The 26,756-nt window shown below is 28.4% G+C and overlaps 1 protein-coding gene across 2 annotated transcripts in view; it reads right to left on the minus strand.

The window, feature by feature from the left end:
- LOC123295534 (atrial natriuretic peptide-converting enzyme) overlaps nt 1-25,418 on the minus strand; it is a 41,607-nt gene extending 16,189 nt beyond the window's left edge. The window contains exons 1-2 of one of the 2 annotated variants that reach the window (XM_044876917.1): nt 25,394-25,418; nt 6,061-6,432 (exon numbers count right to left, since the gene is read on the minus strand). In XM_044876917.1, coding sequence (XP_044732852.1) covers nt 6,061-6,123 — 63 coding nt within the window. In that variant the 5' untranslated portion in view covers nt 6,124-6,432; nt 25,394-25,418. Of the gene's footprint in view, nt 1-6,060; nt 6,436-25,393 lie in introns of those variants that run through there. The other variant, XM_044876918.1, reaches the window with a different exon arrangement.
- Between the last annotated feature and the right edge of the window lie 1,338 nt (nt 25,419-26,756).

Here is a 26,756-nt window from a genome sequence, read left to right on the forward strand (position 1 = left end):
TAGTATTAACTATAATTTACAGTTCGTGTAAAACCAAATTATGCTTTGTCTGAAGCCAAATTTTATATTAGTATACTTACATCGTGATCATATTAAGGACGTTCTCAAAAAAATGAGTGTATAAAAATATTTGAGATTTAGGTTTCAAATTTTGAGGGGGTTTCGGTTTTCCTACTCTTATTTCAAGTGTTATGGAAGGAGGATAAGTGAGAGCAAGAGAGGTGAAGGCTATATCGAAGTGGTCTTTATTTTTAAACCCACCGAAGTGATCGAGTATCAAGCTAGTTGTTTATAAAAGAGTTAGCTTACACAAGAGAGCTTAGGATTCAAAATATCAACAACCGAAGCAAGCGCCTGTTGTGGAAATAATCCATTTTACCATAGATATTACCTATTATTGGCATAATTTTACCGCAATTGGATTTGTGATACACTTTCTATAAATTTTTCATGACAAAATAGAAATTATTTGAACATCTATCACAGATTCATTGATCCATTTCAATAATTATTATATTTAAATATAATAGGTAGACATAAAAAAACTATAAAATTAATACCTTTTTAATTATTTAATAATATGATTTATTGAAAACCATAAATAAAAATATTATGCTTAACATTTTTTTAATATAAAAAATTTGGTGTCAAACAATCACAGAACATCTATATACAAAATATATAGTAATACTCTACAATCAAATCAAATTGAATAAGATGTTACTGGATTTTCAAAAAAATAGATCAGAACAATATTCTTTTTTTCGTCTACATTCATGAAGCTATAACAAAATTCATCATAAAAGTTTAAAATAAGATAAAAATAATTTGAACCCTATATCTACCCTGCCCTTACATCACTTATATGGACGGAAACACTTGGTTTTTTTCTTTTCTATGCCATTACTTATATGTTTACTTTCTATTAAAAAGTTTTTTTTTTAAATTTATTTTCATTCATTCCAAGTGAAAATTATCAAAAACATTCAAATATATCGTTTTTTGAGATGTCTCCATAAGAGCCAAAGTATTTTCTATCGATTTTCAATGACTTTTTTCTTAAAAATTTGCATGGATACCTATGCTGAAATTTTAACCATTCTTTGAGTAAAAGTTTGTCTATAAAAAATTTTGAACTAATAAATCAAACATTGTTGTCATGCTCATACATTCTTAAAATGAATTTTAAGCACTGAAAACAAAATCTTTATTTTACGTTCTTCGTTATTGTTGTAGAATGCTTTGAGTAAAGTATATATAGAGGTAAAAACAATAATATATATTACACGTTTCATTAATTCAATAAATAAGTTGTAATAATATTGCTGGTCAACTAGGATTTACCTGTGTGCGATTTCATTTACGCATTTAAATTTTCATTTCACTGTTACTGTGACATATATATATATATATATATCTAGAAATTACGCGATAAACGGAACCTAGAGAATTGGCATATGCCGAGAAATATGTCGTTATATACATCGTTGTATGAGACTACGTATATAACATGAAGATATAGAAATCGCGTAACTTTAAATTCGCTAAAATCGGAGTAGTACGACAACAAATGCAAAATCATTAAGTTTTAGCCTAGGTAATTGATTTTCCCTAAAGTTAGTATACCTTAGTTTTATTAATAAACCACGGCAGAAAAGAATTTTACTTTTTATTATTATACGCCAAAATAATTATACTGCATAATTTTCTTACTTAAATAAAACTTTTTTAAATAGATTTTATAATATTCTCAAAGATTTATATATTTAAATGTTAATGCTGCTTTTAAAGATTTATGCTTTTAACTAATTTGATAATCGCTCGCTACTCCTATTACAATTCTACAATATCTAACAAAAAATTGATGTTAATATGGTTAAAAAAAGGTAATCTTTAGGATTAGGTGACAAATACACCCCTTTCACCTGTAAATCTCAGCGGAACAAGATTAATAAAGGTAAAATTGAGGATTAAGTGGCCCTTAACTTATTGAGAAGCGTATTTTTGCGTATTATAAAATTAATTTTTATGATAATGTATTCCAACGCAAAATCTACTACTTTTCTAAGGTACCATTTACCGCTTTAGGAACGAATTAATCTGGCAATCTTGGAAAGAAAGTAGCTTCGATATACCAAATACTGAAATGATTTATAAAAGTTAATTTAAAAAAATAATTGGGTATGAATCACATAATAAATTATTTACAGATCAATAATTTATCAATAAAACCGTCTTTAATATATGAAAAACTCATCTGTATTCAATGATTGCAATTTTAAATTTCCCGTTATTGATTGAAAAAAAAAACAATAGTTTACGGTTGAAAATGTAAATATGTGTACGAAATAGTTTTTATCTGTTACAGATATTTTAAACTTTTAACATCAATTCAAAGAGAATCATAATATTATGTGTTAGTTTTTAATAAAAAAGTGTACCTATTGTTATAATATTTTGCGTGCAATTGTAATCTGGGCAATTTTTAATTAAAGAGAATTTGTTAATATTTAGTTTACGCTGTATGTATCATATTAAAAATCATCAATTATAATCGCGAGACCATGATGTAAATAAATATCGTATACATGATTAAAAGTAAACTAAAACAAAAAGTAATGGGCAATTTTTATTTAATCTAATCACACATTTAAAAGAAATCAAGGCGGGAATAGGATGAATAAGTTTATTTATTGTTGGTAATCAAATTTGTTTGGAGATATGCAAGTATTGAATAATACTAGGGATTTCAATAAAACTTTATAAATACATTTTTTGATTAACAAAGTTTCCCAAAAATCACTAAAAATTCCTAGGTCCTCGGGCTTTTAATTATTATTTTATTATATAGATTATCTTTTCAATTGGATATTTCTATATCAAAATCTAGAGAGTGTGATAAGAAACTATTTAAAATATTTAGACAATCTTGTAGTTTATAATAATACCATAAGAATATAAAGTTGTCGATGATATTAAAACAAAATTTTAATTTAACTATGAATTCATCAAAGATCCATCATTTGATGAACAGAGACGACTATAGTTAGGGTATTGATGATTGAAGAGCGATATCTATTTTATCAAATTTATAAACCTCAATTGCACACAATATATTATATATTTTTGTAGTTACGTGATATTGTAAAGCTAAAAATAACTCTTTACTTGACTACAAACGATGTATTTGGTTTATATGTATGTACCGTGCAATAAATCAAAATTTGTTTACAATACTGTAGGTTTACAATCACCTTAACTATAGGTATACATCACTGTTTCAATATTAAAATATTTTTCAGGTAGTTTAGTGCTCAGATTATATGCCTATATGTATTATGTGCCTACTACCAATTTCTTTCGTATGTAAGCAGCGTACGCAAGCGGCACATCGTTATTATTTGTATTTGATGGATTTTTTTCCATTAAATTTTTAATACATTTTATATATTTCATTCAACACGTTCTTGTACTTCAACGAAAAAAACTAATGAGTTAATGCTAGCGTGACATTGCCGATGGCAATAATTTATTTAAATATATTTTATATGAACCGTTAGAAATGATACATTGACTGTCTATACAAATGTTGAATCAAAAATCTATTATCTATATTCTACGTTATAAATGAAGGGCAATGTTTCGTACCCTTTTAGATTTTCACTATTTACAAAATCGGTATTTCGGCATTTTAAAACCTGGAATTACATTTCTGATTATCTTAATGTCTGTTTTCGTCTCAACTAATACAAGTACTACATAGTACACAGAAAAAAATTCTTAATACCTAGCGATATGAGGTTGTCTCAACCTCATCGCGAGATCATACATGACGAATGGTGCCACGAATGTGATACAACTACCGTACGGGGTTGAGTGGTGAAGTTGACACAAACGCATGAGTTGTTTATAGTACACAGAAAAAAATTCTTAATACCTAGCGATATGAGGTTGTCTCAACCTCATCGCGAGATCATACATGACGAATGGTGCCACGAATGTGATACAACTACCGTACGGGGTTGAGTGGTGAAGTTGACACAAACGCATGAGTTGTTTGTATGAAAGTTATATATTTATAATAAGCCTTGATCCCAGTAAATGGGCAACGGCCTCTTCTTTCACAAATGTGAATGTAATCACAATAAGGGTAGAATGTCTAATGCGTTTCTCCACGGTAGTCTGTCAGTAGCAATTCTCGACCATGTATTTCCACCGTAGTTTCTGAACTCCTCCGATCATCTCTAACGTTGTCTCCCACAATTTCTACTATTCATTCTTGGTGTCCAGAATATAATTCGGTTTGCTCATCGATCGGTTTTTGATCGTATAATGTGTCCTGTCCACACCCACTTTAGTTTTTTAGCAATCAACTTTGCTGAGCAAATTTGTGTTTTTGAACGTATTACCTTATTTCTAATTTTATCTTTCCGGGTAATATTGAGTATACGGCGTTCCATTCTTCTCTGGCAGATATCCAGTTTATTGCTAATTATGTGTGTTAGAGCCCATGATTGACATTCATACGTTAAAACTGGAGTCATGTATCAATTACCTGAGCTTTAACCCTTAAAGAGTAATATCCTCTGGGAACTTCTTTTAGAGACCAGAATTTCTGCCAGGCTTGAAAGCTTGAAAGTAATATACTGTCTAACAAATTTCAAATATTGTTGTTTTGAAATGCAACATAATTTTATACACTCTTTTTTTTATTGGTTCTTATTAAGCTGGGAAGTTATTCGTATGGACCTCAAAGGATCCACTTTTTAATTTTACACTTATTAGTTTTGAATTTTTGAATTTTCAAAAACCTATTCAGTTTCCTTTTTCTCTTTGTCATAATATGGCGTCTTTTGGTCGACATAATTAATTTTTATAACTAACATATTTTTAGAGACACTAGCAAGATTAAGGTAAATCGAATAACGTTAGAATCATCAAGATTGCCTCTCGCGCCTGGTCTCTTTAGTGTACCACAAAGGAACATACATAAACATACATGCATGCATATTTATATTAGACTGATAAACACATTACCACTCTTTTTATCACGCAGTCGGGTAAAAAGAATATACTAATACATATATTTAATATTTAAAACGATATCATGATCTCTATTGTATGAAATTGAAATGAAACTTTACGTCAAATTGCTTTAAGCCAATAACCCAAATAATGAAACTAAATTCAGATTAACATTTTTTATTGTAATTTTAAGTTTTTTTTTTTTTTTTTCTTAATAAAATAGTTAACGGTATCTTGAATGTTATTTCCTTATATTTATAAAATGATTAAATTGCAATAATTAGTTTTTTCATAATTATATTTAATTATTATCATTTAAAAATAGAATTTATGATTACAAATATTATTGTTTTTTATTATAAAACAATTATTTAGAAAGTTTAATTATTATTAATAAAATTATTTATAGATTAAGAAAACATATTAATTATGTAGTTCATATAAAAATTGGTACAGAATTGTTTATCGATTAGTGATATGATGATCAGAAATCATAGATACAATATCTGATCTAACAAGCCGTAAGGTGGTTCTGGTACGACCCTCGAGTTTTATCAGGTTAATTTAATGATTAAATGCAGAGTTTCTGAGATATCGCAATATTTGGATCAATTTTAGTCCGTATCTCAAAATCTATTCGACCAGTCAATAAATGCACCCGATTTTTGTATTTTTTGGGTCAAAATAACCTTATAAACTGAGTTTTATCGAAATTGGAGGTAAAAAAAATTTTTCGATTTTTTGCAATTTTTTAAGGAGATATATTATATCCCTTTGAAAAAATCGAGAAAAACGAAAAAAAAAAATTTGTTTTGGAATTTGATGAAACTCGGTGGATGGGCTAATTTTGATCCTAAAAGTATAAAAATCAGGTTAATTTAATGATTGGACCTTCAAAACTTGGAAAAGTTCATTTTCAAATAAGTTAGAGTTATCCGCCCAGCAAAGCGGGCGGGTATAAATTATATCATATGGTGACTAACATACCTACAGATTTTCTTAAGAATTATGTTATATAAAACCTAATCAACTTACCTTTGAGTCCCATGACCCACGTTTTTTGTTTGCTATTTTATGATTGTCCATTGTAAGAGTCATTTTTGAACATTGAACCCATTCAAACGGTTATAAACTATTATAAAAATCAAATAAATCACACTTTTTTTTCAAAATCACAATATTTTAAAACATCAATCAACAGCTATGAATGTTTTTTCTTCTAAAAGTCACTTATTTGGTTTTTTTCTCAATAGAAACTATAAATGATAGCTGTTACAATTGAAATCATTTAAATTTAATTGTGTTTATATATCCAGAACAATGAGTTCTTCTTCTTCTTGTATTATTTATTAGCACTGATATGATGATTGTTGTATTGTGGTGTCGTCATTATTTTCTGCTTGACAACTGGAACAAAATAAAACGATAAAAGGTTATTGTTGTGTTTTTTTTTGTAGTTTAAAGATAATTATATTATATTGATCGTATTCAGTGCAGATCTTTCAATAATAAAATTCAATAAAGTTATAGTAATATACATTTATTGTGTGACCTTCACATTGTTAGAAATGACAAACAGCACATGCTGTTTATTACGTTTAGACCAAATAATATATAATAGAAGTTTTATTCTATAATAATATAGATAACGTATTGTTATGCGTTTTGTTTTATAATAATAACTTTATAAATATAATGTAAGCTGTTTTTCTTTAAAGTAAAATCTAGATTTATTTTCAATATGACGTCATGGCCCATTTAATATGAATGTGTGTTGCGACAACCCAGCAAAGACAATGACTTCAAAAAGACGCCTTTTTAACCCGGCTATACTATGTGTTTGACCGGTATGTATGTATGTTCATCTGTTCTTTACTAGCTTCTAAAATACTTATCATTATTTGACAAAGGAGGTATCGTTAAACGGTTCTTGATCGTCCGCTGGTCATAGACTATGTGGTGGCATATGCAATTTAATATAGCGCCCAATAGAGGACATACAGTTAGGATCGAAAAACAAATTTCGATTTAATGAAAGCGTGTTTGGTATCAAATGAAAGGGGCGTAATCAGCACTTTGCGAAAATGATGAAACCTTCAGGAGGATTTAACGTAAACGAGACAACGAAGTTAAGAATGTAAAACCTCGCTCATATTCTCTCGAAGTAGCACGTAGTCCAAGGAAGAACAAGCATGTCGAGGTGATTGGTGGTATCTTGATGAATTTTGGTGTCTCACCTGTTCGCGCCTTGCTTTGTCCGGTGACAAAGCCGTTTTCTTGTACCCGAGTCAAAGGCAACACGAGTTCAGGCGAGTATCACTTCCATATTCTCTTGATTACTTGCGTAGTTAAGCAGCTATTGTAGCTTGTTTACAACATTGTTGTTTAAAAAAAGTGTTGTTATAGCTTACATAGACTTATCGCAGAAGTTGTTGCCACTTCGATGTCAGCCAAGGCAATGAGATACTAGCGAAGTAAGGTAAAAGTACTAGACTGTGGTGGTGAGTGCTTCACTTCGCTTAACATTGCGAAGTATACTCAGCGAGGATACTCCGCAAGAGTGTGGATGGGGGGTTAAAGAAGTGATAGTTTTCTAAAGAAGAGGTTATGGGTGTTTTAGAACGAGAATGTTTGACAGTACCCATGTTTCAGTTATCGACGCTGTAACTAAACTATGTATGTGATTATATTTCTTAAACTGAATGCATTTATTAGTTGAATTTTAACATCATTTATCAAATACGTAATGTAATTCGTCTCAGGTTAAAGGAGTGGTTGTAAATTCAGTTCACAAATACACACATAAAATTAGCAATAAATAAATACATGATGTTTTGTCGTTGCACATTCCTTTACAAGTAATGCATTTTAAATAAATGATATCATTATTATTGAGTTACTATAGTGCTCCATATTTGCATATGAAGTTATTCATGTTTTATTATCACTCGCTTGTCGAAGTAGCGAAATTATCAGCACGGAGATAACAATTGTAAGCACGCATCGCCTCACAATCATTCACACAAGCAAAAAATCAAAAATTTATTTCAAAAGATTCGCAACGAGAGTCCTTTCAAATGCATTATCGATTTTTGGGACATACCAAGAATGAGCCGCCAATATTTATACATTTTTGAAAAGTTTATAAGTTAAGCAACCTTTTTTCATATGTGCGACCGTCAGGTTTATAATAATTTTTTGAGTAATATTCCTCGAAATTTCTAACTGTTACTAAATTTTTGTGATTCACGCGATTTGAGGCGTGAATTTGAAAAGAGTCAATAACTGATTAGCTGTTAGATCCAATTCAGTTATATACCCCAAGTGTAAATGTGAATGTGCTTTTGCTCTATTTCAGCTTGAATTTTTCCAGACTTTTATTATCAGCAGGTACGTATATCTAGGTACACAATATTTTATTCCTTGGATTATGCCCATTATATGTTTTTGATTTTTACTTATTTTTCCTCCACCGACTAGTTGGTTCAAAAATATTGCATTTGTGCGTACAATATTATAATAAATTGGCATACATTCTCTCTGATAAGATGGACAACTTTACATTAGGAAATGATTCATTCTATTGATTAAAAAATGCAGGGCCGTAACAAGGGCACATAGCGCCGGTGGCAAGTGTTAAGGTTATGCCTTATATATATCGGGATCGGCTTTAATCGGCTTTAAAGAACTGATTAATCTCCAAAATCAAAATTTCGTTGATAATAAAAAAAGTAAATAATACAGAGTAATACAAACAAAATTGGATTAAAATTGTAGTTATTATTAATATATTCGCTGTTCATTAAATTGTATCAAAAAGTACCATTTTGGCAAATTTGATAAACCAAGTATGTATATCTTGATAAGACTTTTATGTATGATAAGAACAATTGTTTGAAACAATTAAATTAAAAAACAAAAGTTTTTGATATGGAAAATAATGTTTTGAAAAAAATTCTTATAGGTAGGTACAGAATAATAAGAAACCAGTTGCCAAAATAGCACTTTTTGATGAATCTTAGTAAACAGCAAAAATTAGTTAAAGGAAATCTATGCGTCATCCGTGTTATGTATACAAGTTAGTTTTGTGCTACCTATATGATTAACAAAAATAATTTATTTATTTATTATTAACAAATAATATGTATTTATTGGAAAGTTTTGATTAAAATTTAATTTTGTTTTTTTTAGGTAATATCTTGAAAAAATTGATAAATTTTATTTTGCTTCTGGCAATCATGAATATTAATTAATGATTCAAAAAAATGACTCATTGAATGTTTTGGGTAATTTTCCAAACCTGTTTATTTTTAAATACTGATTATATTTGACATAGATGCGTTTATACAGAGTGTTCCTAAATCACCGACCCAAACAAAAACCATGAATTCCTTATTAAAGTTCATCGTTAATAATGAACTAAAATTTATATCTTACGTAAATAAGGTTTAGAGAGTAATAAAAAATTATTTGGAATTTCGCAGCAAAACAACGTCATCATACTTCACACTTGCATACATATGCTTAGCCGGTGTAAACGCTGCGATATTGGTCCGCAGTCACTCGCGCCGCCATCTTGCCAGTGACGAACGAGGCTTTGTGAAGAAATAGTCTAAGGATAAATTATAGTAAACTTTATTTCCTACTTCACTTGTAATGAAATTATCATTCTCCTAATACTAGTCGAGAAATTGTTAAAACTAAAAATGATAATTACCGAAATCTGGTCAAAATAAAGGTTTATGTTTGATCCGTTGATTTAGGGACACACTGTACAAAAATTGCTTATGAAAATAATAAATACAGATAGAAAAGAAATTATATTTTTAGAAATATTAGTAAACAAATCTTTTATTTTAATAAAGTTATTAATTAAGGTTACCTGTCATTCTTTATTAAGATTCTTCTAACTATATTTTTACTTTCCTAAACAAAAATATTTATTTGCAAACTTAATGAGAATTTTATGCGATCAAGTTTATCTAGTGTAGAAGAAGCAGGTGATAATTTTAAAAGCATGTGTTAAAATTAAAACCTATGGGTATTATACCATGTATGTACGAAATATATCATGGTATACTAATCTTAGCTCGAAGTTTGTAACGCTTAAAAATATTCGTATAGGTATTTTGATTTTAAAATTCTGGTAAATTTTTTAATTCATTTTTAAATTATTATAAATGTAGAATTAGTTATTTTCCTAGCACTTCAAAATATTTACTATTCATCAAACCCACAAACAATCAAGAAAAAAAACCATGACCTTCAAGTGAATATTCAGGTTTTGGCAAAGAAATGTTCTAATGAAATCAATCGTCGCAAAAAAAATCGACAAGTCATAATGTTGTTTCAATCATTTGAGAACTACGACGTCACAGAGTTTAAACCTAGAAACGAACAATTTTTTATAAATATGTCAGGGGATATCTTTGGCCGCTGATTACGAATCCGATGTCAGATAACACGGATTTTGTCACGTCTTCCGAAAATCGTGCCATACACAAATCAACAATAAATAACCAATGACCTATGATTTTCAAGTTTTCTAGAAGAAGAAAAAACATTTTGTTATACAGATAAATTGTTTATTAATTATTGGTCGTCCTTCTCCGATTAATTCTTGTTATCTAAAATACGAGGTTGAATCCATAAATCTTCGACACTTAATTTGATTGCATGGAACAGCATCTTTTATACAAAAAAAGCTGAATTACCTACAAATTATGTTATGTATAATCAGGATTTTAATATTGCCTGTAGCATTTCCTGCCTTCTATTTATATAATCTTGCACTAGCAAAATGTGTAAGATTTGCAAACTTTGATAATTTAGTATTTGAAGACAAAATTATGTTTCCTAAAAATAATTATAAGTTTCCTGAAATATTTTATGAATGTTTATGTATTTGGAAGATTTGTACTTTCAATTTTTATTTACATCGTAACTTTTCACGACTATGAAGTAACAACACTTTTAGAAAAGTAAAAGTTTTTCCTTGTTAAAAATAGAAATTTGAAAATACCATTAAAAAACATACATCAAATATACTTATAAGGAAATAATCAGTTGAAAACTTTCAATTATAAAATACAACACTAAGTTTGTAAAATTTTAATTTATCGTTGTGGAAAACCATGATTAAATAATTAAAACGTATTTTTTTTAAGATTTTTTTTCAATATTAATTGCTGTAGGTACATAAAAAAAAAGATTTTTCATTTTTCATGTTAAATGTATGTTCATGTTCCCCATTCCTAGTTTCCAGTTTTAATATGTAACGATTAAAAATATTGATCGTAGAAACAAAATTTTGGTATATTGATATTGATATTGATATATTACTAAGATTTTCGGTGTTAAAATAATTGTGTCGCTTAATTTTTTTGAAAATGAAAATTTTTTTCCCGTTTTTCTCGATTTTTTCAAAGGGGTACTCCTTAAACAAATTGCAAAAAATCACAAAATTTTTTTAATCTTCAATTTTCATAAAACTCAGTCTATAAGGTAATTTTGATCCAAAAAGTACAAAAATCGGGTGCATTTATTGACTGGTCGAATAGTTTTTGAGATAGGGACTAAAATCGATCCAAATATTGCGATATCTCAGAAACTCTGCATCCAATCATTAAATTAACCTGATTTTTATACTGAGAGTGTCACTTAGTTTTTAACTATTCCAGTGACTTTTAACCATTTTGTAAGTGATTTTTATAAAAGTCCTTCATATTATAATTTGAACAAAATTTTTTTAAACACGATTCGTTCACCGATATTTACATAAGATTTTATCAAATGTCCAATCTATATTATTGAGTTACAATAACAATAAGGAAATGCTAAAATATAAACTTTATTTATTTTAATATTGATCATATTATTGTTATAAATAAAATGTAGACTATTTTGTATTAAGACTCCACCTTAAAGTTCCTACTGCGATCGATTTATGAGAGTAGGTAAATTACATGAATTTTATGATAATCAAACTCAACATTTTTTGACTTCTAAAGAGCCTAAGTGGTCGAGCGGTCTAATGCGTAACACTTTGACGGGTTCAAATCCAGGCAGCGGCAGTGTGAGCTATTATTAATTAATGGGGCGGTAGAATTGATCACAATTGTCGCTTGGATAAGAACGAAGTAACCGACTCCACCCACATCAAAATGTAATTCTATATATATATGATTGTAGTTTAATAAATAAAGATTAACAAATAATGATGTGGGTGGCTTCTGCTATAGGCGCATATGTCAGAGAAACGGAGGTTAAACCACATATTATTTTTATTTTTTTTGACTTCTAGAATGTCTAATATTAGTTCGCTTGCGAATGCCTCCCCTCTAGCAAATATTAATTATAATGAAACCTATTATTATCAACTATTTTAATTGATTAAAATTAATATTTTTAATATAATTTTGTTTTAAAATATAATTGTCATAAAAATTTTAAGACGTCTTCAATTTTGTAATTTCTACCAATGAATTCTAGGTTGAACTTGGTAAACTACAGAGCGGTAATTATCTTTTTAGCTAGATAGATCTTCTACGTCCATAACCATGCATTTTGGAATAAACGGTCCTTTAAAATAGAAAACTAATCTCGCGATCGGCGTGATGTGGTGGAATTAAGAAATTAGTAAAGATTCCTTTGAAGTAATATAAAGCACATCGAATAATATCGAGCAGATCAAATTGAATCAAAAACTTTCTTTTTTTGGGAAATTTCCATTTTCACTAATTTATCAAGGATAAGAATTTTTAGAGAACAGAGTATTGAAACCTTTTTGCCGTGGACTACATTGAGAGTACATCGTGGACTACACTGATGTCGCCTGATCAATAAAAGTAAAAAAAAACTTTTATAACTTTACATTGTTTCAGTTTGTCTTTTAGAGTATTTTCGCTTTAAAAAAATTCTTAGACTCGATTTCGTTGAGATTTCTCCAAAAGTAAAAACTTAAGCCTATAGAGAACAATATAATGCATCGAAAGAGACCATATAACCCGTATTCGAAAAAGATAAATTAAAAAACAGATAGTCGTAATTCGCGCAATTTATGTTTACCATCGATAGGTAGGTATGGTAATAATAACTATACTACATGGGTAATTATTTGTTAAATCATCACGATATTATTATTAACTTTCCTTTCGAGTAGTTACACCTACGTTAATATTGGAATTTTTGTATTTTTTTAGCAGCTTAGTTGCATCATAATGTCTATAATTTCAATTCATACTATTTTTTTTGTACTTTTCATATTTCAGATTTGAAAAACGTGATTGAATTTATAAATAATTTAATTCTACTTGATTTTTTTTATATATTTATTGAGAAAGATGTGTATCAAATGTACCCACCCTGTATAAAATATGCCGCAAACAGATGACAAATATTCTTTTGGTTAGTATTGGGTTTGATTTATAACAATTTATTTGAATGCAATTTTAGTGTCAGTACAAGTCTTTGTATTCAACATTAGAGATTTGAACAAAGTTTAGAACAAAGCACTTCCGTAATTTGATATAGTAGAGGAAAGTTTAGTATCTAGAATCAAATTAATAGCACTGTTACACCATGTATTTCTTAAGAGAACGAATATTCATAACAACATGTGAGCCATGGTACATGAAGTTGGTTCCCTGGTACAATATCTTAATGTAGGGAAACGTGGTATATAATAATCCTTCAGAGTAAAATGATCCCTCGTTATTTTAAGTGAGCCATTAAAGCCATCTAGTACACTTATCGATTAATCGTTCAACTAAGACTTATGGCGATATATAAGCTAATTTGTGTTTTATAGCAAAAATATTAATTTTATTGCTTATGATCTATGATATTGCAAATTTCAACGTAAAATTCTTTTTTTATGTTAGTTTTTGCCGGCTGGTTGTTTTACTGTTGGCTTCTGTTGATTTTTTAATAATATTATAATACATTTTGATAAGCGTGTTAGTTTTACGGTCAGTTTTTATGGCGATATTCAAATATGTCGTTACAGGTAAAATGATACCCTTTATATGCGTTAAAATGATCCCTTTTTTGTGTGTCAAATTGTAATAGATAAAGTGATCGACCATCATTTGGCGGATCTTGAATGTGATAATTTAGTTGATTTTACCAGTGATTTTTGTTTTCATACTAATCGTTGATCCAATGTAAAATAATGTTAATATTTTATGTGAACTGTTTGGTAAAAAATGCGATGGAATCATTTTGCCTACTATTCCCACAAGGTCGGTCAAAACGTCCCATTTGAGAAATATTGAATAGTTCTAAAAATTGGAAGAAATCAAAAGAAATTGACATGCCAATATTGTAACACTTGATTAAAGAAATCAAAAATATTTCGACGTTGTAAATATATCGAATTGCTTGGCTATAAATTACATTTTTTCTTAGGGAGATCATTATAGGCCAATCTATACTTTATACTCAAGTTTCTCCTATATGCATCCTCTTTTCTGAGTGCCAATTAACTACTTTAACTGATATTGTTATTGATCGAGGGTCTTCTTTAATAAACCCAAATCTCTATTATGTCTAACGTGGAAACAAAATCGCATAATATAATTTCAAACTATAAAATTGATTTTCTATTTGTAAGCGATTAGCAAACATTTATTAAAATATCATAACATTGTGAATATGTTAAATAGCCTTGTTTGTCAATTAATTCACTTAATATAATTATAATAATTTTTTACTGACAATATGATATGTATAAATAAAAAAATATATCCTTAACATTTACAACAAGTTAATATATAACTTCTTCAAAGTTTTACAAACAGTTACTTTCGCCGTTCTACAATTGGTATTAGTGTCTGAATAACTGCAGAGTACACCTAATATGTATAGACATTATCTATATAGACAGACAAGTTGATTTAAAATTTTAATATTAATTCTAGACGTAATAATGCTAGCTTTAAAAAAAATGATTATAATCAAATTTATATTGATAGATTTTAGTTCGTATTAAAAAACTATTTGACCAGTCAACAAATGAACCCGATTGGGTCAAAATTACCTTATATACTGAGTTTTGTCGAAATTAGAGATACAAAAATTTTTACGATTTTTTGCAATTTTTTTAAGAGGGTACGTACCCCTTTGAAAAAATCGAGAAAAACGCAAACAAATTTGTGTTTTGGAATTTGATGAAACTCGGTAAATAGGGTAATTTTGATCCAAAAAGTATAAAAATCATGTTAATTTAATGATCGGATGCAGAATTTCTGAGATATCGCAATATTTGTATCGATTTTAGTCCATATCTCAAAAACTATTCTACCAGTCAGCAAATGCAACCGATTTTTGTACTCAAAATTACCTTATATAGTAAGTTTTATCGAAATTGGAGTAAAAAAAATTTCTCGATTTTTTGCAATTTTTTTAAGAGGGTACTTGAAAAAATCGCGAAAAATTTTTGTTTTGGAATTCGACGAAACTCAGGGGACGGGTTATTTGGATCCAAAAAGTATAAATATCAGGTTAATTTAATGATTGGACTTATAGAAAGTTGCAATGTCAGCGAGTATCATGGTCAAAACTTCATTTTCAAAAAAGTTAGAGTTTCCAACCAAAAAATTTAGTGATAAGGTTTCACAAATCAATCTGTAGATAGCTTGGTTATGATGATTGTTATAAATGTGTATTGGCAATACACATGAATGACGCGACTTTTAATACGACTGGTTTTAAAGTAAACGTGTTTTTTTATTTTATGATTACAAGGTGTGTTTTATTTATTTTTACCTTTACTATTTGTATTGCCATTATTTTATTTGTATCATTGTTGTTTTTGGTAAATATAATATTGTTTATAAAAAAGTCCATCGACATCGAACTAGGATATATTATTACAAGTCGTTTATAATTATATAAATCAAATGTCTTTTTCAATACATCAGGCTATATTTTTAACTCTGCTACAAAAAACAAACGAATCTGCGCAGCCTTAGGCTTTGCCCTAAGAATTAATATAAATCCGCCACATTCAGTGAATAGACGGTTTTGAATAGTAAATCAAATGATAAATCACGTAAATCAGATGGTACGTATGACCCTTGTGACCCTTCAATGCTATTATTAGAAGGCCTCTATTCACAAAAATCTTAATAAGAAAATTTTATAAATTATACATCAAATGTTATCGAAAACTCTGATGCGTGACATGAATATATGCCATTGATTTTGTAATATCGAATTTTTTTTAATGAAATTCTGCTGGGAAGTAAAAATTCGTCGTTAAAATATTTGAACTATACACACATTTGTTAGACTTGTTAGACAATAATATACGATAGCCAGTTAGTATTGTGGATCATACAATTGTTACCAACTAATGATTGATTATTAACCATTATACAATAATAACAATAAAAATGGCATACAATATTACCGATTACTATTTCCTGATTACTTATGTGGTTAAGGTGGTATATGAAATTGATTTATATTACATTTGAAAAAAAAAATTAATTAAACCGTTGCTTTTTTTTTTGTTATATATCTGGCAACAGATTTAATTTTACCTTCATTTTATATTAACAGAATCTACACAGCCAAATTTTAACCAATGTTGATAAACCAAGTATGTAATCCTACTAAATTAGAGTCATACTTTTCAAAGTTGTCATCAAAATTAACCTAGCTCTAATAGGTTACAAGAATGTGGAGTCATGGTCCCGGAATTAAGCACATAAGTGTTAGCTAGCGAAAAATTGACATTACAGCTGAAAAGAATAACCCAAAATTAGTGGTTTTCAAAAAAAATTCCAATAAAATCGGATCAAAAATGCCTTGTTATCAAGGAAAAAGAATTTTTTTAACTTTATGACGTCATCAGAATCCAAAAAATTTATTCTTGTTCTATCACATCCAAAATTTATCCAATTTTGATAAACCAAGTATGTAATCCTACTAAATTAGAGTCATACTTTTCAAAGTTGTCATCAAAATTAACCTAGCTCTAATAGGTTTTAAGAAAGTGGACATCTGGTCCCGGAATTAAGCACATAAGTGTTAGCTAGCGAAAAATTGGCATCACAGCTGAAAAGAATGACCCAAAATTAGTGGTTTTCAAAAAAAATTCCAATAAGATCGGATCAAAATTGCCTGTGTTATCAAGAAAATCGAATTTTTTAACTTTATGACGGCATCAGAATCCAAAAAATTTAATTTTGCTCTATCACATCCAAATTTTATCCAATTTTGATAAACGAAGTATGTAACTCTACTAAATTTGGGTCATAATTTTCTAATTTAAGATCAAAATTAACCTATCTCTAATAGTTTTCAAGAATGTGGAGTCATGGTCCCGGAATTAAGCACATAAGTGTTAGCTAGCGAAAAATTGACATTACAGCTGAAAAGAATGACCCGAAATTAGTGGTTTTCAAAAAAAATTCCAATAAGATCGGATCAAAATTGCCTGTGTTATCAAGAAAATCGAATTTTTTAACTTTATGACGGCATCATAATCCATAAACTTTAATTTTGCTCTATCACATCCAAATTTTAACCAATTTTGATAAATCAAGTATGTGATCACAGATATTATATTAGAATGATCGAATAGTTTCAAATATACCCAAGCCTGATACCAAATAAAAGGGCAGCTTAACAAAGCTTATCCAATGTCATAAAATTTACTAGATACTTCTCATCTATTTCCATGCAACCATAATGGCCCCACATCGAAGTGTGCTGGGGTACAGCCAGTAATGTATACAAAAAAAACACCACGGTACTTTTGATGTTACAACAATGTATGAAAACAAGAAGCAAGTAAAACTGTTGTAGTTTTACTTAATAACCTAACAAATCATCAACGTAATAACGGTCAATATATCTTTTTTTGTTCTTTCTACTGCGGATAGGTACTTCTAGTTATGTTCATAAGAACATAAAATGTCTAAACATTTCAACAAATAAGTGATTCGTTTACAGTTTGAAGATTTTATGTCCTTAAATAAGAAAGGAATAACGGGAATACGTGCTATGCATTAAACAATACAGATACGTGATGATTTATTATAAGTAAAGAGCAAAGCGGATTCAATACAATGGTGTCTAGCTAGTTTGATTGAGTTTAGTTTTCAGCGAAAATATGTTATAGTATAAAATATTTTTGACAACCTTGTTATGAACATTGAAGGAGACACTTATTATACCATGTACATGAAATACTACGGTATACTAAGTTTAGTCCTAAGTTTGTAACGCTTAAAAATATTGATGCTACCAACAAAATTTTGGTATAGATGTTCATAAAATCACCTAATTAGTCCACTTTCGATTGTACTCTCGTCCTGAAATTTTTTTACAGCGTACTCAGGACGTAGAAAGTGAGGTCGAGTTTGTAAATTAGCAACATGGTTCAATTGGGTCTTGGGTCCGTAGGATCCATTTTGTAAGCCGTTAGAGATAACACAAAAGATTAAATGTAAAAAATGTTCCTTATAAAAAAATAAACACCTTTTGTTTGAAACATTTTTTCGTGAACATCACTTTTTACCCGTGAGGGTGCAAATTAGCCGCAAATTGTATGGTATGTATTATATAGGAATATCAGTTATGTATGTGTGACATGAAAGTATGTGTAATGTCATAAGAGTCTTTAACATTGTCTATACATGGTACCTCAACAATTAACTTAGTCAGTTGTTTGTTTTCACTTGTTGTCTTCATGTTAAGAAAGTATGTTTTCTTAGTTTTTCAAACTACCCACATTAAAAAAAAAAACTAAAAATCATGTCTCACGCTAACGAAATATGTTTTCCCATGACCTCCACCATTTAAATTTGTATTTCTTGTTGTATTTTCGAATTTCGTTATGATATTGAGTATAGGTAGGTGATACTTTTCTCTGCTGTTGTTATGAATTTGTGTATGGTTTACATAAGCTTAGTTAGCTAAGAGTGGCTATCCTGAGCTGGGACACACTGAGACTATAGTGGTCACAGTTTCCGATCTATCAAACACACAAAAACGAGTGATAAGTATTAAAAATGATAATAAAACTGTGTTAAAAAAAGGAAAACATTGATTTTGGGTTGATAAAAGTAGAAAAACCTTTGCCTGATTATAGCCTGTTGTTTCAGTAATAAAATCTTCGAAGTTTCAAATCAAAGAGCTATTTATGACAAGGCTTTCATCTGCGAAACATGCATGAGACCTTGCATGAGAAAATTCACTACTGGAATTGTCAACAGAGTGAGAACCACGTCTCAAAGTAGATTGACAAGGATAATAAATGCCGAGGCCTGGTCATAATACCCATGTCTTAATATACAATATAATATCCTGGCGCGTATTTAAAATAAGATTATACCACTTAAATAAAGTTAAAACAGTATATTTTGAACAAATTACCATTTTACCATTAAAAAAATTTTTTTTCATAGAATTTAAACAAAATTATTTAACAATATTACTTGTTTGAACGTTAAAACAAAATAAATTTTATTTATTTATTTTAAGCACATGTGAATGTGAAATATAAACACTAAATTGAAGCAGCTGATTCCGGTCATACGATCATGCGCATTGAATACCAGGCCTCCAAAATGGTGTTTTCTCTGTTAGTTGTTTGAATATTGTATTTTCATCTTTGTTAATCTACTCTGTGACGCCAAAATAGACATACTTGGTATACACTGGGCTTATCTATTTAAAATATATGATCTAAGCATGAGACTAACTAATTCATGCCAAATCAACGGAATTCGATTTGTATTACAAGAAAAAATTTGTATAATTAATTAATTCAGTAATTAAATTTTAATATTAACCAATCATTTTTAATGGTGCAGAAAAATTAAACTAAAATAATTATATAATATACATCGAAATTATGTAATTTTACTAAATATAATAAATTTGTACATCCTCTTTATAAAATCGATAAAAATTTTGTAAAAAAATATAACTACAAATAAATATTTTATAAAATTATTATAATGATTTAATTCAATCCGTTGCAGTTGTTGAAAGTAAAAACCTTCAACAAGCATTCCAAATAAAACTCAATTTAATCAAGGTTGGAATTTGAAATTTGATTTATCTGTTGTTTTGTTCTTTGCGTAAGGTGTATGCAAATTTTATTACATATTGATTATTTGGATTAATACAAATATTATTTAGATTGTTATGATGTGACAATAAAACTGTAAGTTCATGGTTTGACGTATATAAATACTAACAGATACCCGACCGCTTTGCTGGGCAATTTCTCCTTCTTAAAACAAAGGCTATCACGTTATGGTGTTCACTTATCCTCCTTTTAGTTCACAATTTTATAGATTTGCCCATGATACTCGCTAACATGATAACTTTCTATAGGTCCAAACATTAAATTAACCTGATTTGTATTCTTTTTGGATCAAAATTACCCCATCCACTGAGTTCCACTGAGTTTCATCAAATTCCAAAACAAAATTTTTTTTGCGTTTTTCTCGATTTTTTCCAAGGGGTACCCCTTAAAAAAATTGCAAAAAATCAAAAAATTTTTTTAATCTCCAATATCGATAAAACTCAGTATATAAGGTAATTTTGACCCAAAAATTACAAAAATCGGGTGCATTTGTTGACTGATCGAATAGTTTTTGAGATACGGACTAAAATCGATCCAAATATTGCGATATCTCAAAAACTCAGCATCCAATCATTAAATTAACCTGATTTTTATACTTTTTGGGTCAAAATTACCCCATCCACCGAGTTTCATCAAATTCCAAAACAAAATTTTTTTCCCGATTTTCTCAAAAATCGAAAAATTTTTTAATCTCCAATATCGATAAAACTCAGTAAATAAGGTAATTTTGACCCAAAAATTACAAAAATCGGGTGCATTTGTTGACTGATCGAATAGTTTTTGAGATACGGACTAAAATCGATCCAAATATTGCGATATCTTAAAAACTCAGCATCCAATCATTAAATTAACCTGATTTTTATACTTTTTGGGTCAAAATTACCCCATCCACCGAGTTTCATCAAATTCCAAAACAAAATTTTTTTCCCGATTTTCTCAAAAATCGAAAAATTTTTTAATCTCCAATATCGATAAAACTCAGTAAATAAGGTAATTTTGACCCAAAAATTAAAAAATCGGGTGCATTTGTTGACTGATCGAATAGTTTTTGAGATACGGACTAAAATCGATCCAAATATTGCGATATCTTAAAAACTCAGCATCCAATCATTAAATTAACCTGATTTTTATACTTTTTGGGTCAAAATTACCCCATCCACCGAGTTTCATCAAATTCTAAACCAAAAATTTGTTTGCGTTTTTTTGATTTTTTCAAAGGGGTACCCTTTGAAAGGGGTACCCTTAAAAAAATTGCAAAAAATTGAAAAATTTTTTAATCTCCAATATCGATAAAACTCAGTATATAAGGTAATTTTGACCCAAAAATTAAAAAATCGGGTGCATTTGTTGACTGATCGAATAGTTTTTGAGATACGGACTAAAATCGATCCAAATATTGCGATATCTTAAAAACTCAGCATCCAATCATTAAATTAACCTGATTTTTATACTTTTTGGGTCAAAATTACCCCATCCACCGAGTTTCATCAAATTCTAAACCAAAAATTTGTTTGCGTTTTTTTGATTTTTTCAAAGGGGTACCCTTTGAAAGGGGTACCCTTAAAAAAATTGCAAAAAATTGAAAAATTTTTTAATCTCCAATATCGATAAAACTCAGTATATAAGGTAATTTTGACCCAAAAATTACAAAAATCGGGTGCATTTGTTGACTGATCGAATAGTTTTTGAGATACGGACTAAAATCGATCCAAATATTGCGATATCTCAAAAACTCAGCATCCAATCATTAAATTAACCTGATTTTTATACTTTTTGGGTCAAAATTACCCCATCCACCAAGTTTCATCAAATTCAAAAAACAAAATTTTTTTCCCGATTTTCTCAAAAATCGAAAAATTTTTTTAATCTTCAATATCGATAAAACTCAGTATATAAGGTAATTTTGACCCAAAAATTACAAAAATCGGGTGCATTTGTTGACTGATCGATTTGTTTTTGAGATACGGACTAAAATTTATCCAAATATTGCGAAACAAAAATTTTTTTTCGTTTTTCTCGATTTTTCAAAGAGGTCGATTTTTTCAAAGTTTTGTTTATAGTATCAATATTTCTAATCATTACAAACTTAGTACTAAACTTAATATACTTTGATATATTTCGTATATAGGATATAAAAACAATATTTGTCTAAAGTATTTATTATTTGAAAGTAAATAAAAATTAGAAACCGATAAAGAGTAATCTTTTCATTATTTTCTAATGAATTCCTTCGAGCAATAAACAATATTAAAATTAAATAAATTTCATCATTTGTTTACTTCAGTACTTGAAACGAAGAAATATATCAACGGGGTTTGAACTCACGACCTCTTGCGTGCTAGCTCTTTACCAACTGAAGTTGAAATACGAAATAATATTTATTTAGTAACTCATAATTTTAGTTGTTTTCAAATTTGTTTCCTTTGTACCATTTGAATATAGCCCATAGCCCCTAATAAAGATGGCTTAATCTATTACCACATATTTGCAATTTTCCACTTTTCGAATGAAGTTTTTGAAAATATTTATTAAAGATGACCTTAAGATACATTCCAATATATAGGTAATTGAAATAATTATTGTTATTATATGTAGCAAAAAAAAAAATTAATAACTGATCTAAATAACCTTTTTTTTTTTTAATAATAATTAATAATATATATTAATTAAGTAATTACATCTATATAGATATTATTTATAAATAAATAGAGAAAGTAAATAGGTAAATAATATACATACTCACATATGAAATGAAATAACCTTCTTTTTTGACCTTCATACCACATTTTGATAAATTGCTATTGATTTTATTTTTAATAACACAAATTATTAACTTAAAAAGATGGTAAAAAAGATAATCATTTAGAGAAATGTTATTGTTTTTAAGAAAAAAAAAAGATGATTTATTATACAAATTTCACCAATCAATAACATAAAAACGTGTAATTAAAATTTTCACACAAGCCAAGTATATACTTATTTCTTTGTTAGCTGAACACTAACAAATTTTTGACTTTGAAACTTTCATTATTGAAAATTTTTATAATAAATTGTAACTTTATGTAGGCATATCTACAAAATTCTTTGGTTTTGTTTAACAGTTATTGTGCTATTTCAAGTGACCATACTGATTATAATATTTCATTTTAGCGAGCGGATATTGAGATTGGTACAAACTATGAAATTAATTTTAACAAGTTAAAACAAACAATTGACTGAGTTAATTATTGAAATACCATGTATAGAAAGTGTTGATTACACTGTCACATTACAAATACATACATGTCACACATACATAACTGATATTCCCATATAATACATACTATTTAATTTGCGCATTTTTACATTTAAACTTTTGTTCTATCTCTAACGGCTTACAAGATGGATCCTACAGACCCAAGATCCTGCTCATTTACGAACTCGATCTCACTTTTTACGTCCTTAGCCCGCTATACAAATTTCAGCTTGATAACTCTTTTCGTTTTCGAGTAATCGTGATGACAGACGGACAGACAGACAACCGGAAATGGACTAATTAGGTGATTTTATGAACACCTATACCAAAATTTTGTTCATAGTATCAATATTTTTAAGCGTTACAAACTTGGGATTAAACTTAGTATACCATTGTATATTTCATATACATGGTTTAAACAATTTATTTTAATTTGTGTCAAACCTATGTTTTATGGTGGGAGCGCAAGGAAGTATGGCATTTTAACAATTTAATATATTCATTATGTGTTCTTTGCGCTCCCACCATAATATCAGTTTTTATACACAAACAATAACGATTATTTATGGACCTTTCAGGACACAAAATCTTCGTTAATCCCTTCTACGCTCTGAAAGGTAGATTAAGACAGATTTGATAACAAAAAAAATTTGGGCTTCTTCACGTTAATTGGCTTGAGTTTCACGTTAATGGACATAAAGTTTTTCCTTTTTCGCTATGTTTGTTAATGGCAGTCATTGACTTTGCACCTCCTTCATGCATATACCATGCACTACACCAGTCCATCACAACTATTAATTAAATTAATTTTGTTGCGACGGTGGGAATCGACCCCGCTACCCTATGCACACCGCGAATGGAATTGGTTATTTAAAATTTTGATAACCGTTATCACCATTGCGCTTACGTATACATTCTTTTTAAATAATTTGGTATACACCAGATTTAATTATTTTATTTTCACTTTCACAATTAAAAAAATAAAGAATTATAATAATAACAATAAATTAAAAATTTTTATTCCAAATTCTCACGTTGTGTAAAAATTTGTATATGTATAGCATTTAATTGCACAATTATAGTAATCTTATTTTGTTAACTTATATAATTTAATTAAGGGAATAAATATTTTTGTTTAGAAGAAATAAATTATCAAAAAATTAAATACAATAGAAAGTTTATATCATTACTATTATAAAATTTTTAACCAATTATATACAAATAATATAATATACATATGTGTTTTATTGTGTTTATTTGACCTGACCTGAGACTGATTGTGAGTCATGTTTTTTAAGTATGGTAAGTGAAATATATGATTTAAAAACGTACAAAGTAAGACTTTGTTTTTTAGCAGCTTAAAAGTAGACCAACGGTAATAATATGAAAGTAAATAATTATCCTACACACTAACACGTGTGTTTTTTGTTATATGTGTGATAACAAATGTCAATAAAGTTAGCATAACCAATAATACAATGAAACCAATATAATGAAATAACCAATAATACAATGAAAAGGTTCATTTTGTATGTTATATAAGAAATTTCAAAATTGGTGTTTTTATGGGCTTACGAAACTTGGAAGTGGTGCTTTTACCAATATTCTCAGCAAATTTACGCTACAGCTGGTGATGTCAAACCGAGATCGATTTCCATTAATATCAAATTCCAAGTAATATCAAAATACTTTCCTAAGAATAATGTAGTAAGTTTAATATTTCTTAAATTTATTCCGGAAAAAAATATTCTAAATTCAATGTGCCTGTGTATCTGTGTATCCATGTGTCTGCCTGTGGTATTGAAGATCCTAAACGGATGAACCGATTTTGTTTTTTTTGTTTGTTTGGAAGATAATTTAATCGAGAGTGCTCTTAGCCGGAAACATACGGTGCGAGCTTATTTTATATTAGGGGTTTCTTCAAATTTTTAATTTAATATTTACTAAATCAGGTAAATTGTGATATATTTCTATTACCATATATCACAAATATGAGGTTTGGTTTTATTTTATTTCAGACTTACCGAAACAAATGTAAATTATCCGCCATCAAAGTCACTTTTTAAAATGCGCTGAAAACAGAAGAAAAGAAAAATTAAAATTTATACAAAAAACAATTTAATATCAATAAAATCATATATTTTAATCATAATTATATCAAAAGTGTACATTTTCGATATCGGCAAATACAAAAGAGAAAATGCACAAATATTAGGATGTGACAACCACGTCTAATGGTTCACGACTTCTGTGATGTGACAAAACCTTTCAATACTTTGCAAAACTTTAATTTCACAACTAAGTAATACACATACATCATTATTTCTACTATTATATCTACACTTTTTATTGATATATTTTTGGGCGATCATAATTGCATACAGTTTTTTGGAAATTTCTCTACCGTACATTACCGTAGCATCTCTACTTGGTTGCTTTTACTTCAACTTCAGTCTGTATGTTTATATCAAAAAAGAGTTACAAGTTAGTATTATAAAGAAAGTAATATCTTATTCATTTCTGGTTAATTTTTAATTTATTTGGAGGCAGAGAAGATAATCATTTTTGGGTGAAAAAAGCATTAATTACGGTGCCTTTATTAAAAAAGAGCAAGTCTCAAATTGCGACTTTATGGATCTATGCTAATATCATTTCAGTACATTTCAGTACAATTATCAGAACATAAGTGGTAAATTACAAATCAATTATATAAAGTTAGTACAATAATTTTAAGTTCGTGCATACGCTTAAAAAAAACTAATTACGATTTTATTTTATTAAATGTCATTTCCGTCTTAAACTGACCTAATGAAAGGAATAAATACCCTTATTAAATAAATTTAATGTGTTACTTTCACAAATTAACTTATTATATCTGAAAGAATAAAAGAATAATATAAATAAGCAGCATCAAAAAAACCAACAAAAAAGCAAAATGGTTTAAAATGAATAACACATTTTAGCTGGTCATGAAAAAAGAAAAAAATTATCGCTCCCTTTTTTCTTTTTATCATTAAATGAATTAGTCCTATACATTTTTTAAGCAATTTTTTGTTTTTTTAGTTTTTCTAGAAACTTAAAAACCAAAAAACCACGATTTTGAATTTGATTTACTCAAAAGCAACCAACGAATAAACTTAAAATTGGTAAATAAAAAATTATTTCTTAAGTACCTTTTGTTGGTTGCACCTTGCGACATTGTACATAATTAAATTACTTTTCCAAATACGTTTTGTATTGAATTTTGACAGATGTTTTTAATAAGTATTACAAAATTTATTTTATAAACAATCGAATTACTTAATACTGGCTCAAGTAAACCAACTCAGTTATTATCATTTACGTATTATAGTCATTAAAAAAAAATTTTTTTTGTTCAAAAAATTA

Source organism: Chrysoperla carnea, chromosome 3 (genome assembly GCF_905475395.1).
Source record: "Chrysoperla carnea chromosome 3, inChrCarn1.1, whole genome shotgun sequence".
NCBI lineage: Eukaryota > Metazoa > Arthropoda > Insecta > Neuroptera > Chrysopidae > Chrysoperla > Chrysoperla carnea.